General features: G+C 52.8%; 1 protein-coding gene across 1 annotated transcript; it reads right to left on the bottom strand.

The window, feature by feature from the left end:
* Nucleotides 1–195: 195 nt before the first annotated feature.
* CSUI_002848 (cbs domain-containing protein) lies at nt 196–14,522 on the bottom strand. Its single transcript, XM_068063047.1, has 10 exons — nt 12,275–14,522; nt 11,485–11,666; nt 10,488–10,659; nt 9,856–10,010; nt 9,110–9,205; nt 7,439–8,459; nt 6,384–6,642; nt 5,680–5,754; nt 1,421–5,126; nt 196–963 (listed from the first exon to the last, which is right to left on the bottom strand). Exons 1-10 carry the CDS (start codon nt 12,574–12,576, stop codon nt 833–835), a joined length of 6,099 nt encoding a protein of 2,032 aa, XP_067924979.1. The 5' UTR covers nt 12,577–14,522; the 3' UTR covers nt 196–832.
* Between the last annotated feature and the right edge of the window lie 237 nt (nt 14,523–14,759).

Genomic DNA, 14,759 nt, shown 5'->3' with positions numbered 1-14,759 from the left:
CTACAAGGATACTCGCGCTCGCTCAGCTTGATGTGATCGCAGACCTATGAGCCACAGTGTCTCCAGTAAAAGAGGCCTGCTTCTGACCTTGCTACCTGTCGGCTGGCATGAGACGTCGGAGCTTTGCAAGGAGCAATGGCACCTGAGCACAGCTGGCTCACTGAGCATCGAGCTTTTCGCGGTGGCAATGGTACCCCTGAATCACAGCTGTTTAGGGCGAGCAACGCTGAAAACACCCGGTGGTTTCGCGTTCCTACGGCGGGGAGTCTAGCAGCGAGAGAAACCTGGACTTCACTTGTGTGGAACTTCTGATAGAAAGATAATTGAGAATACAGTTCAGTGAGCTGAGGTATGTGAACAAACCAACTTGGCACCCGAAGAGTGATCCACCCTCGCACACCGCTCACTACGATTTCTGTTGATCGAGTGAACCAGGCACATACAGAAGCACCCTGATACAGCAACCTCGGTTGTCTCCAGTTCCTCTCCAGTGTCAGGTGATGGGTGTACTAAAAATGGTATTATCATTCATTCGAGGTGCCGAAAAAAAAGAGGCAGTCCTCGTTACCTTCACACAAAAAAAAATGAAATCGAGCAAGCAGAGGCCTTCATAGTCCTGGCGGTTTGGATGTACACCAAAAAAAATCCGACGCTTTGACGGTGACGCAGCACGAGCAAGCAGATGAATTCCAGGTCATCCGGAATACGATGCACCTGGAAACGACTACGCCGCTGCGCCCGGCCTTTCATTCGCCAGCGGGTACACCACGTATGTGCGTACCTCGCACGCGCCGCCACATACGTGGGTGCCCGCGTACTGCTGACGGCAGTCTCATATCCGACTGCATGACGACCTGGGGTCCGAAATACCTGGTCGGGGCGGATGAAGCTCCACATCAAGATAGGCTTTCACGGCAAGGACGTAGAACCACCGGGGGACTAAGAGCAGCCCACAGGTGCCGTCTGAACACACAAGAGGATAAGACCGCCCGCAGAAAAATAACTCGCGAGACACCAGCAGTAATCGCATAAACTCGGCATCAGCAGGGGAAAAAAGACCCTTTTACTTTTCAGGAGCATGAGAAGCGGGCAACGAGGAGACAGAAACGTCCAATCTGTCAACAACACGTAGTACGAGAAGCCATCTCCAGATGAAACTTTGAGCTATCGAGGCCCGTCAGTCTCGAGTCAAACGTACCATCGGATCGCTCTGTGGGTTTCCCGGACGGTGTACCAGCCTTCAAACACCCTCTATACAACTGAATACTCAAACCAGACCATCAACGAGCATGCACAAGAACTAACGCAACTTAGTCTACGATCTCTCTCTGAGACACTGCGTCGGTGCGATCGAGCCTGCCCGTCCAACCCATTGGTACCTCCGCGTGCCATTTCCACGAAAACAACTTCTTCGACGTACCTGTAATTGCTGTATAGTCGGGCTGATAGACCTCCGCGACCCTCCCTGAGTCTTCCCCTTCTTCCGATTGTGCGGAGTCTCCTGCTCTCGCCCCCTTCGCCCACTCCTCGAGTTTCCGTGCAGTCCCACTCTTCTCCCGCCAGTTCTCTTCGTCCGAGTCCTGCCTTGCAGCCGCTTCGTCTGAGGACTCCTGTTGTCCGCTGGTTTTCTCGTCTTCTCTTCTCCATCTCTGGGTACCTACTGTGGACTGCTGTTGTTGAGTGTACACGTCCCTTGCAATCGATCGCAGGTCTTTCGCCACCTCCAAGAGCCGACTCTCCTGGAGTGTCAGTTGTTCTTCCAGACTCTGCTGATTTTCTTCTTGCTCAATTCCTCTCTGGCCATACTCATGCCTCGCGGACCCACCGTTCCCGATCTCTCCTCGATCAGGCTCATGGTCGAACGACTCCTCCTGCTGCCCTTTCGTGTCTAGCAAGCTCTGGGCCTTCCACCCAGGCTGAAAGACACTCCTACCTTGTCGCTGCCAGGGATGCGCACTCCTGGGTTCTTTAGAGAGTGCTCTCGATGTGTCTCGCGACTCGGTCTGGGCAGTATGGCTCAACTCATGTGGTGATGTGTCTCTGCCCACGCCGGCAGGACTCGAACCAGAGGGTAGCTGTCCCTTGACTCCCAAGGATCTTAACCGCAAAGCAGAGACGCGGCCCCTCCTCGTTTCTTCTATACCTTTCCCTCCTCTCTCCGTGGGAGACAACGGCAACGCTCCGGGAGTGTTCGTCGTACCCTGTGCGGTGTTCCGCGGTTGCATTTCCACTTCGCCTGTCTCGGCCTTGAAGTGCACCGATGCCTGAGGTGCTCCGCTACTGTTTCTTGCTGCGTCATCACCACGGGAGCTCATCTTTGACGCTGGTACGTGCCCCGTTGTGCCGGGGGACTCCCCCCGATCAGACGAGGAGGCCTCGTCGTGTTTCTCTGGGGTCCATGGCAAGGAGACGCCACACACACAAACTTCTTCAAGCAGCTGTAGCCGGTCACTCGATCTACCCTGGTGCCCATAAACCTCCACATCCTCTTCGTCACTCTGAAGAGAGAGGCTAGAACACGAGGCAAAGGAATGCTTCCATCTGAGCCCGTCTCCCTCGTCACCGAGTTGACCGGGTTCTTCCTCTGAAGGCAATTGTTGTTCACGGGTTCCGGTCCGGTCACCGCTCGGACTCTTTGGGCAACTTCTCTGTCCGGCCTGTGCGGCATCGCTGCCTAGACCGAAGCGTCTCGTACGGCCTTGTCCCGACTGTGGAAAACCGTCTGCGCACCCATCATCCGACAGATCCAACAGATCAATGGGAACGTTGGGCCGCGAAGGCTCTTCTGCATGGAGGCACGGGTCACGCATCGTTTCCAAGTCTCCTGCTTCTCCAGACGTTACTTTTGAAGGTCCGCAGGGTCCGCCAGGCCACCTTTGATTAGTGCGCCAACGGCCGCTGCCGGTCTGTAAATGCCGAGTCCCACCACGTGAGATCTCACGACGGCACCGACAAGCAATCCTGCCGCTTGCTGGACTATTCCCGAACATCCAATCTTCATCGAGATTCTCCTGCGATTCACCTGCAATCTCAGCCCTGCGCCTCAGAACATCGGGTAGCGAACCTCCTGCTTTGTCAAGCGTCCCCGTACTTTGACTTCTTCTGAACTGTAGTTGTGCCACGCCACGATCACACACAAAGGAACTACCACACTCATTTCTCTCGTGAGAAAAGCTTATATCATCGGCTTCTGCCATACAAGGTTCTGGCCGACCAGGACGACAGCCCCATCCGACTGCTGCAGGAACATGCTGAAGTACAACAGGAGACGCTGCTGGACAAGAGGAGGACCCAAGTCTTCGTCCTACGTTCAAAGGTGTATATCTCGGACCCTTCCGTCGTCTCCACCTCGGAAGCCAGTAAGGGCGAAAACCACCGTTTTCCCTTGCTGCTGGGGAACGTCCCCACCCGGCGTCCGTTGTCTTCCATTCGGGCTCACTGCCAGTGCTGCATCGGGACTGGTCGTAGCTTGCATCCTGGTCACTATTAAGGTCAGCACTTGCCCCAGACTCGCCGAATTCCGGCTGAACATGTCTCGAGGAGCCTAGCCTTACTTTTCGGAAAGCACCCCTAGTACGCAAAGCAGGAACGCTGCACAAAGCGTCCCCATTGCGACCATCACCAGTCCGATGTCTACGTGATTCCAGGAAGCAGTGTGTGGAATGATGGCCACTTGGCAGAGCATCGATAGCATGAAACTTGCACGCATCAGCCTCGAAGGTGGAAGGGGCGACAGCAAGGCATTCAACCGATTCTTGGACTGCGTCTTCCTGTCCTTCTTTGTCGCCTGATCCGCCCAGATCTTCTACCACATCAGAAGCCACACACTCCTCCCCCCCCTTAACTGGCTTTGGACTCCGGCACCGCGCCGAACCCCATGAGGAACGCTGACTGGAGTAGCCACTCAGTTTGACGTCGGGCGTTGACTGTATGTGGGTATCAGCCGCGTCTCCCTGGGTTTCCAACAGCTGCGGGGTAAACGTGCCGGACGGTATATCATCACGCGCACAACTGTTCTCCTGCGACAGGCGAAGTCTCCTGCCTGCCTTCGGGCCCAGTCTCTGTTGAAGGCATGTTGCGAGAGATGTTTCGGGAGACACATCATTCCGCACGGGAGACATAAGATCGTCCGTAGACGGTGACCCAAACTGCGAAACACGGGTAGAGAGACTTTCCGGCGTACGCAAAGAAAAAGCGTCATGAAGAGCAGAAGTCTGGGTTGCCTGCTCAATGTCGAGGAAACCAACTGAGGTCCCACAGTGATCTTGAACAGACACAGAAAGTGTGTGGCAATCCGCAACCGTACGTTTGCAAGATGACACCGCTGCTCCCGGGATAGCAGAACAAGGGGACGAGGACGAAGAAGAAGGAGAAAGGTCAGAGGAAGCTGGAAGTTCTGAAACGGCAAAAGTACAGTCGGTTGACTCCAAAGCAGAGGAAGACACAGAAGGGGATGAGGAACGCGGACACTGTGAAGCATGACTAGGAGAAGGTTGAAGGCGAGACTGATAGAAATCAGAAGGGAAAGTCTGGTTATGCAGGGGAGTATTGCAATACTGCACACTACCACGCTCCTTGTGCACTGGAGAGGTTCGTTCACTTTCCTGTGACTCGCCTTTCGATCCGCAGAGCGAACGAGAAGAAGAGGAGTCACCTTCCTTCCCAATACCAGGACCGTCAACAGCAGCGACAAACGAAGAAACAGGCGGAGAAAGAGTCGACAGTATACACTGCTTCGGACAATTTAACGGAGTAGACGACAGGGGGGAAGACCCAGACGAGTGAGAAGCAAGTGCAAGAGCAGATCCACATGCAGTCTCCCCGGTGCATGAACCGACCGCAGACGGAACGTCTCCACACAAGTGAGAAGGTCCCGCAGAATCTCTGCCACCGGCCACTTGGTGGCTGGGAAGAGGTAATGGAGAACTTGCACCGGACCTCTCCGCTCCTGACGATCTGGCCGAAGCTGCCGGTGCTTGAGCGGCGGAAGGGATGACAACAAGACGAGGAGGTGCCGAGGGCCGTCTTTGAAGAGAGGACCTTTGAGAAGAATTGGATACGTACGCCGTTCCGGACGCGAATGGCGAAGGATGTGCCAGGAGAAAAGGAGGAGGAGGACCCAAGCCCTGTACGACAAGTGCACGGAAATTCTCAGGACGCGTAGTGTACGACGTGAGTGGTGTGCTGACAGCCTTAAGAAAGACGGGAGTGGAAATTCAATCTGGAGCAACAGTCCCCTAACTCGGAGATCCCTAGAACGAGGATTTTCGATCAGATTGTCTACATAAACGTGACTCTCGCGCCCCACGCAGATACAGTTCGCAATCGCACACACATTTGACTCCAACGTCTCGACACAACGAAGTGGTGACAAGCCAACGTCTCTTAGAGCGAGAACAGGGAAAGTAATTGTAGTTCAACACTTATGCACCGAGAAGATCCATGTACGCTGACACTGTTGGCGAAAAAGCCCTGATTGATATCTCACAGCACCCTTTGGCATTGTCAGCCAGTGATACAGCAACGGGATGCCTCCTCCCCAACAAGCTGCTTCGATAACCTCAGGCACTCAACGCTTAACCAGCGAGTCCCCTGGGTGAACACCAAGGCCCAGCTGGCATAAAACGAGCGCAGCCAAGAGAATGAACTGTTCGGAAACACGTGAGATCGGCGTCTTACCTTCATTGCCAAACACGACCAAGGCCCCATCGTACAAGGGATCTCTTCCTCGCCGACATACAGCCGAACTCGACCCTGAGGACATGCGGAAGTTCCCAACGGAAACAGAATACCTCTATGCTCTGTCGTGCCCGGGTGTCTACCCAAAAAAGCCAGTCCAACCGCGCTTCCGACAGAGTACCGCAGAACGGCTATCGCGACCGCGTCACAGCAGCTGAAGATTCCTCTTAGTCCTGTGTATCTAGACAGCAGTCCCTCTCCCGACTGAAAAACCGCCATCACACCTCTAAGCGTACACTACAGATTCATCACCGGACGCGACTCTTTCACTCCATACTTGGCAGATCCCCTCACAAAACACACACCGTCACTGGCCTTCCCTAGGAATAATACTCTTTCGCCCTGAATCTATTCCTTCGGCACCTGTTTCTCCGTATGTCTGGCGTCATAAGCAATACTCTTGCCTTCTCCACGGCCGCGCACGAATGATGAGTAATCAGAAACTAGACGCTACGACTAGCACCCACACACGAAGGCGAGACGCACTGAGCAGTTAGGCGCCACTCAGAGCGGTGGGAGCACGTACGGGCACAACTGGACAGACGTATCCCTTTTGACAGATGAACGCAGATGACGGAGACGAATGACTCATCCTAGACATGCTGAAGGGCCCACAAACCATAAGAACGCATTACTCAACTTACGTATAGAACAACGACAGCAAAAGGACGTGAACAGCTGAGGTTGTCGTTCTGAGAGAGCTTAGAAGACCTCCCCTTGGATGTAAGGGATGTCCGCCACAGGAGAGATCCATGGGGCGGTTGAATGCAGTAGAAGGACTGAAGGAGGGCCGCAAGGTACACTGTGTCGAGAATCTGGGGAGAGAACGTTGCCGTGGAGTTGGACAGGAACGAGGCAATTGCTGTCGCCTCATGCGCTGTCAACGGCTCTGCCGTCCGGCTTCTGAACGCAGCAATGAATCATTTCAGAAACCTGGGAGTCCTCTGAAGAAAACCCGCGACGGTGACCGCTGTGACCTCCACTGAGGAAGCCGTTGCAGTATCGTGATGAAAGACAAGGTCTGGTCAACCTTGAAGCTCGACGAGCCACATGAATATATAAAACCAAGCCAGACAACCAGGCAGTAGTTAAATAGCTGTAACTACTGTTGTACATTCCTCGAATCATATGAACTAAAATAAACGCGAATACACATGAGGCAGTAGTAGCATCTGGAGTCTGCGGATGCTACAAAACCGGCTTGACAACTTGGTCACAACTACTCCCATATGCGGGGGTTACTATTCTCTTCTCACGATCTTGTAGTAGCGCACATACACCCTTTGCTTTCCTCGTGACTCTCTTGGTGCTATCAGAAAGAAAGCAGGAGACGCAGAACAAACAGTGCTAGACACGGCCTGTACTTTCACTGCATTCTCAAGTATATGGCATGCAGGACACTCTTTGGGCAATATGCACCCACCGGCGCACGTACAGGGACACGAGAGTACAACCGTCACTCCGCACGTATCGACGCACTACGGTGCCGTACACGACACCGCGTCTCCAAGAAACGCATGCAGTGACTGGTTATCGAAGCATGCAATGATTACCAGTCACCTCCGAGACGGGTGATGTCACCCGAGCATCCCCCGTCTCCCTCGAATTTGCGGCCAGCTGCCACGCCCTGTGATCCCCCTGAATGAGAGTAACACACCGTGCGCGAACACCGACTGTCTACAGTGGGTCATGTGCTTACCTATGGTGATTTTCGTAAAACATTTTCAGCTTCCCCCTCATGAGCAGCTTAGCGGCGTGACTTGTGGTATCACCCCGCCAACTCCACCAAGGCAAAGATTTTCCTGCTATCTCTTGACCACCTCGGTGTCCTGTCCGGTCGTCTGCCGTTCCATTCTGTTGTTCGCCTTCTCTCTTCCACGGTGTCTCCGTATCTTCAGCGTCCCGTGGCTGAACTACGGATACGACCCCGAGCTCCCGATCTTCATCCGCCTTGTTGTTGTCTTCTTTATCAAGTATATCCTTCTGAACCGGTACATACTCTTCTCCTCCTGACAACACAGTGGCCCTTGCGGAGCCACTCCGACGGCCTCTATGAAACCTGGAGCCGAGGCGATTCCACAGAAGACCACAGGGAAATAGTACGCTTCCCCCTACTGTCTTCTTACTACTTTGACTGTCCCCTCTGTTTCGTGTCGAAGATACATTAGTTAGCCGTTCTTCCTCATGGTGTTCTCCCACACGATCACGTGCCCTCTGTGAAAGCTGGCCACCGTCGTCGCTTGGTTTCCCTCCAAGAACGCACTTCCCACATGCTTCTTCGCCACGGAGATGCAGACTAGAGGTAACCTGAATACTACGGGCACTTTTTCTTTTTCCCCGGCCCGCTGTTTTAACGCAGCATTTACCGCAGCATGCTGTCGCGATCTCCTCCCTGGTTGTTCTAAGCGTTCGGTCCCTCTCCAAGCTCACTGACTGAGCTGCCGAAGATATGGACAACCGAGGAGCCCCACGTGGGTAATAGGTTGTGCCGCCAGGTCTGCCTGCCGGACTGTTGGGCGAAGCAGGCAACGGTTTAATCTGACTTCTGGGTCTACGACGCCTGTGGACTTGAGTCTTATCAAGTTCAAATTCGTCGTTAATTTCATCTTGGAGAATTTCTTCAATGACGTCCTCCAACGTTATGATACCAACGTGGACGTAGTAAGGATCTCGCTCTCCCTCATCCGACACGCTACGGACTACAGCTAGATGTGTCTGGCCTGAACAATCAACAACCGGGAGACAGCGACACTCGGTAAAAAAACGTCCGCACGCGAGCGTGGATGACACGGCAGTGGCAGACGAGAACCCGTCCTCTTCACTGTAAGGTCTGTAAGGCTCGATATTTGGAGATCTAAAGCCATTAGAAGAGAGGTGCTAAACTGAAGTATGCGTAGCTATTTGCTTACAGGGACAGTGACCACGCACAACATCTGTGCTCCCCTCCTAATGATGCGGAGGCAACCCCTCCGCGGTGTTCGCACCATGCCCTCGTCACGCAGAAACTTTTTGCTGGCCCGCCGTCAAGGGTGGAAGGTGTCGCGAGAGCGGTGAGAGAGAAGTGCCAAACTGCATACCTTCAGGAGAGGCCGAGAAATGGATCCCCGGCTTTTCCCTGCTTGCGCCAACAGATAACGTACCGACCTACAGGAGTGGCTGCCTGGTTACCCTGTACGAGCCAGAGTAATGCCTTCGTCCTAAACTATCACAGAATACAGTCGGAGTATCCTAGACTCGGCAGCTTCCACCATCAGAGTTCTCCCTGCCCAGAATCTTCCTCTGCTCTCATTCCCTCTTCCCTCGTTCCAAGTACTGGAGAAAACACGGTAACACATTCTCCTGCCGAATGTCACACAGCTTCGTGCTTTACCCTGTTTAAAGGTCTTCAGCAGTTCAAGCAGCGGCGTGTCGTCATCGACTGCGTAGATTCCTCGACCAAAAAACTGCAATAGCGTCCTCACGTCCACTGCAAAGAGCAACACAAAAAAGACGCAGACACACAAAGCCCATTCATTCTCCACCTGCGCTTCTTCGCTTCACTGTTGGTTCTACCAATGTGTGTAGGTTCTGTCTAGGCTATACATCGAGAGTGACGCACTGCAGGCTGCTCCACGACAGCAGTGCAGTGCTCTCACCCCGTTCCCAGGAAATTTGTTTCAGTGGTTTATGCTTGAACCGTGAACGCTTGAAGACTACGCGGATGCATACAACGGCAGTGGGTGAGCTCATCACGACTCGGTGCATCTCGTACGTAGATTTACGCGGAAGGCAGTGCAGGATGATGTGAGAGAGACTGTAGAAACAGTCGAACGCATGCAAGCGGGTGCTGCGGGAACAGCTTCCAGAGCAGAACCACGCACCTCAATGCCAGATGGGAAGACTGTGTGATATACATGCAGCGAACAAGCGCACGTGTCCACCCGTACGCCGATAACTAGCATGTCCGTGCTCTTTCACCTCACTCGAAAACCGAACCATACGCCCCCGTGCGCACTTGATTGTTCTTCGGGTGCAGAACGCCGACGCACAGCACAGCAGTCCGAAAAAAAGCCAGTGCCTCCGGACAGGAAAAGTCAAGCCAACTACACACAAAGTCCCTTATGCAAATCAGATCACCTTCTGCATGGTAGTCCACGAGGATGAGGTCTTTGACGAAAAGCAGTCCCACAATGCACTGCGAGCTCTCCCGGTCGAAGACAGGAATACGACTATATCCGCTGGAGATCGCCTCAGAGAGAGTATCGTAGGTCAGCTTGCTATCCACGTCGATGCTGTGGGGCGCGACGCATCAACAAATTGCATGAGGATCACCACTCGCGTCAGCTTCATTTAGCAAAACACGATGCTACACGTACGGATACACGCAACCACCCGTATATGCTTGGGCACAGAGGGAACAGTCCAAGGACACATTCACACTGAGACAGAGATGTGTGTCTAAAACAGAAGAAAAAAGCTAAACGCCAGCTTAGAAAGTGTCCACACCCCTCTGCGTTCTCTCCCTACGTAGCCGCCTAGACAAGGGTAACCCCAACTGCACCGAAACCGCAGCGACACCTGCGGATTCATGCAGAATGACTACGGGAAGACAAGAGACTCTTTGCTGAGCCAGGAAGAAAGATGAACATCCGGGTAAGAAAGCTTTAGCCGTTCACGACCATGTCCTCATTCATGACTCTCCTTCCGAACAATGGAATACTCTCAAACCACTTCAGATCCGACCCGACACGGCGTCGATCAAGTCTCACCCGTAGACTTGATCTATAGGAGTCATTGCCTGCTCCGCCTTGATGAGAGCAAACTCCAGTCCTCCCTTCAGAATGCGGGCCTCGTCTCGTGTTAGCACGTGAACAACATTGTCGTGATAATCCACCAAAGCACTCAGCTGTTTCTTGTCGTAAATCGTCCCAAGATCCTCTCCTAAGCAGCAAAAAGACGCAGTTGACAGACGAAGTGAGCAATCCTCTCTCCTGCTGCTAGTGTTCTGTCTCATCTCATAGAAGAGAGAGCAACGATTCAAAACTACAACGGCGCAGCGAAGCAAGAGCGTCCACCTCCGAGAAGATACACGAACTTCACCCACTTTTTAATAGAACGATGCGAAGGAACGCCTTAGAGGGAATGCTCATCGAGCAAAAGACAGCCCAAGGCGTTTTCTTGTCACAAGAATCACACAGATGTCACTCTCCAATCTGCAAGATTTGCTGACGCATTTGCACACGTAAAAGCCATTTCCGAGTTTTTTACTGGCACTCCTAACGCAAAGATTCTGCTCGATACTGCGTCAGAGAAATCTCGCCGTGACTGGCTACTACCGGCAAATCCGCCTGTCCTCTCGACGGGATAAGACGGAAAAAGTCAAGTGTCTGCACAGCGATGTCTTGCTACTTCCTGTTCACTCCGATTACTTCGATCAACACATCTCCGCACTCGATCTTCCTAGAACCCCCCTCACGTTTGCTAATGTCATACCCAGGGGGACGGCTACTACGGGAAAATAAAGAGCGGGATGAGTGGTAGCAACCTTCTAGACTGCCCAGAAAAACTCACCAGCGATCTGCTTGACCTACAGATGAAAAGAGAGTGGAAATTCTTCAATAAGTACTTACCGGACTCTGTACCCCTACGTAGAAAGTCAGACGAAGACTACTAATACTCTATATTGATGAACGCACTGTTCGTGCTCGATAATGCCTCACACATATACATGTTACATCTCCATCGCATCTCATAACACCCACTCACCTAGAACCCAGTTGAGCACCATAGCCATGGGCTTGACAATAGGAAAAAGAATCCATTCAAGGATGTACACGACCGGGGCAAGAATCCCTCCAACTACCAAGCCATAGCGAGCGCAAGCTGCTTGAGGAATGATCTCCCCGAAAACCGTGATGACGACTGTCGAGATCAAGAAGCCAACGAGTCTGAACAAGAAGCAACGAAAGTGACCAGCCTACTTTGTCTGGTGATACGAGAACAATCGCGGAAAGACACGGAAAGAGCTGGCAACCGTAAATAACTAATGCGTCAATGGGAACTGAGCAGGCCTGGAACATGTACACCCTCTCCTCGTGCTAGTCTCCTGACATAGTATTACGTCAGCACGTGTCTCTCTTTTCATGCCCTAACCGTTGTCGTGCAGGCAATACTCGTAAATCGCTGGGGGGGCGGGCACCCCACTGTAGCACTAAGTTCCGAAACGAACACGTATGAAACAACACAACGCCGCTCAATAGGATGTTAGAAAAAGCTTGACGGTCTTCGAAACCCACAGAACGCGAAGGCGTTCGAATTCAAGATCTCCCTCTGGTTAGGACTGCCGGTAAATGAGACTGCAACTCTAGTGGAGTTGCATACAACCAAATTTTATCTACTGGAAAAGATAGTCGTGAACTTCACACTTGAACACAATGTTATGGGAAGAGAGAATGCCACGACAGGGCAAGAAGACAGTGAAAGGGATCCAGTGACAAAGCAATGTGTGCAACACTTTCTAAGAAGACGACACACTCGCACAAAAACTCGGTCTTACCCATCTGTCAAGTCGCCTAGGAGAATTGAGAAGCCAGCATTGACAGCCACGTTCCCAGTTAGCAACGTAACAAGCAAATAGTTTCCATCAGATCGGAGAGGAAGAATCTTCCTTGCGTACTTGGCATTTTTCTCGTCTTTGGGAGTCTTGTTGGGCCGGTTTATCAAAAGCTTCAACTGAACGATATCAAGTGTGAGTAGCCCCAAAGTTAATCCAGAGAACATAGCACTCCCGAGAGCACAACAGACAGCAAGAGAGATCGACCCCGCGGGGGGAAGCGATGAGGAGATTCCATCACTCATTCCGGCAACAGGTATACATCAGCACTAGTTGCCTAGAGTTATATGGGTGAAGACGATGGCAAAAAAGGAAGCCTAACCAATCAGAGAAAGTGTCTTGAATCACTTTCTCTTTTCTCTTCTTCCTGTTTACAGACATGGCAGTCGGGGGTGTCCTTAGACTAGCTACTGAACATCGTGGAGCGACGTTCAGACGCTTCACCATACCCAACGGAGAAACCAAGGACCGGAAGTCGACTCCGGCGAGAAAACTATGAAAAAAAAACACAGAGACACTGAGTCCCGTGTCGCCCAGATAGCAACAGAAACAACATGAGCCCAGGCACCCCCGTGAACAGGGCACTGGAGCGGAACAGTGAACACTTCCTGACAAACTATATGCACTTACTGCGATCTGAACTGTACGCTACGCTACATCAAGCAGCGGAAAACAACCGTCAGCAGCACCTTCCCTTCTATGTGTCCGTCCCGTCCACTGGGAGGCACAATGGTGTTGCATCAAGGTGAAAGGCCACGTACGATATGCACTTGTTCAAATACTGCGCAGGGGCAAGGGCCGCGACTTTGATAAGCAGGACTTTGCCGAGCCTGTACGCGGCCACGAGAAAAACACGGCCCCCCAAGAAAAATGAGGAAAGGACTACACTGCACGAGTCACAGACCTAAGGCGCCAGAACACCGATAACCGCAAGAATGATTCGCACATGCGTGGGTCATTCTCAACTTTGGAGAGCCACAGATCGTCAGTCTCGCGGCGAAGGAAAAAACAACGGACCTATGAGGGCGATATCCTACACGCGGGTGAACTGATTTCGAACACTTGTGTCGCGGAGTGCCGCACAGTGTCCTCTCCAAAAAGGAGGCGAACACAAGAGATGACTTCCGACAATCGACCCTCCGCTACGTCCGCAGAAGCGCCTAGGCAGCCAAAATAGGACCACAGTGCCTGGCAACAGAAAAGCTCTTACATATACGTTAGGGGAGGACTTCACACGCTCGTCTGACTTCAAGACAGTTCCAAAAGTCCTGAAGAAACTGCGGCGAACAAGGAAGAGGCCCTGGACAGGACGGGTCCGGGTGGGTGCGACAGTGGAAAGGTGCCGTCTCCATGTAGAGCGATGGCAAGAAAAAACAGCCTAGAAAATTAGACGGACCAGTCTCCTCGACCGAGGTAACGAGAGAACTCGGTGAAAATGACGCCCAAGGCCAACATGTCGCTCACCGGGCGCACCGGCGCCGGGTAGGAACGTGTGACCGCCAGCGTTGTGAGAGGAGTAGATCCAAAAGAAGACACGAGTCTACCCGACAAATCCGAGCTCAATAAAAAAAACACAAGTGAGGACAGTACATCTTTTTACTGGGGCGACACCGCTGAAGAAATGCCGTGATAAACGGGTCTCGGAGCATGCACCCGGGCCCCCAACGACAGCGACGGCTTGCCAGGCGAGAGTTGCTATTGGATGCGCTACAACTGCCTCTTCTCCGGGCTTATCGATTTTCATTTGGGGACAATCCACCGGACAAACGGCGTCGTGTGTTGCGTCGAGTCCTGAGTCGCTGGGGCAGCACAAGCAGCAAACGCCTGCACAGCTCGCCGCACCTCGGAGACACAACGGCGATGCGTTCTTCACGGGAGACGACGGGCACAAGGCAGGAACAGTGGTAGCACTGGCTCAGCTTACTAAGTACCCCTTACGATGTTCTTCGGAAAACGAGAAGACTTCATCAATAGTCGGATGTTCGGCAGTTGTGCATGGTGTCCTGGTTTCTGACGTTGCTACGACCCGACGGGACAGAAAAGCTTTTTTTCTCTCTTGGTTTGGCCGATTCGGGGTAGTGGCCAGCTGCCGCGAGTGGTAATCCGACAGTGTGCCGTCGCGGCACTTCTCACATCGTGAGCCTGTAGGCCGAGCTTGTTTGGATGTGCAGATGTCATACCGGAGCGGCGCGTTACACAGCAACATGGTGGAAGAGACACACGGCTACGGAGGAGCTACAGCGGTAGCTCAGGAGGGTGTAGAACAGCGGTGCTCTTCAAGCGCTTGAAGAAGGCGCACGCAAATATTGTTCTGTGGTGAACGGGACCGGGCGAAAACCCCAACTGTTGAACCGTAGTATCAGCTTCACTGATAACGTCGTCTGTGCTATGGAGCGTCGGTAGTGGACGAGGGTTAGAACTTCCTCCT

This window comes from Cystoisospora suis, assembly GCF_002600585.1.
Source record: "Cystoisospora suis strain Wien I chromosome Unknown contig_1208, whole genome shotgun sequence".
NCBI classification, from domain to species: domain Eukaryota; phylum Apicomplexa; class Conoidasida; order Eucoccidiorida; family Sarcocystidae; genus Cystoisospora; species Cystoisospora suis.
Note: the sequence above shows the minus strand (reverse complement) of the source record. Positions and strands in the feature narration are given on the sequence as shown.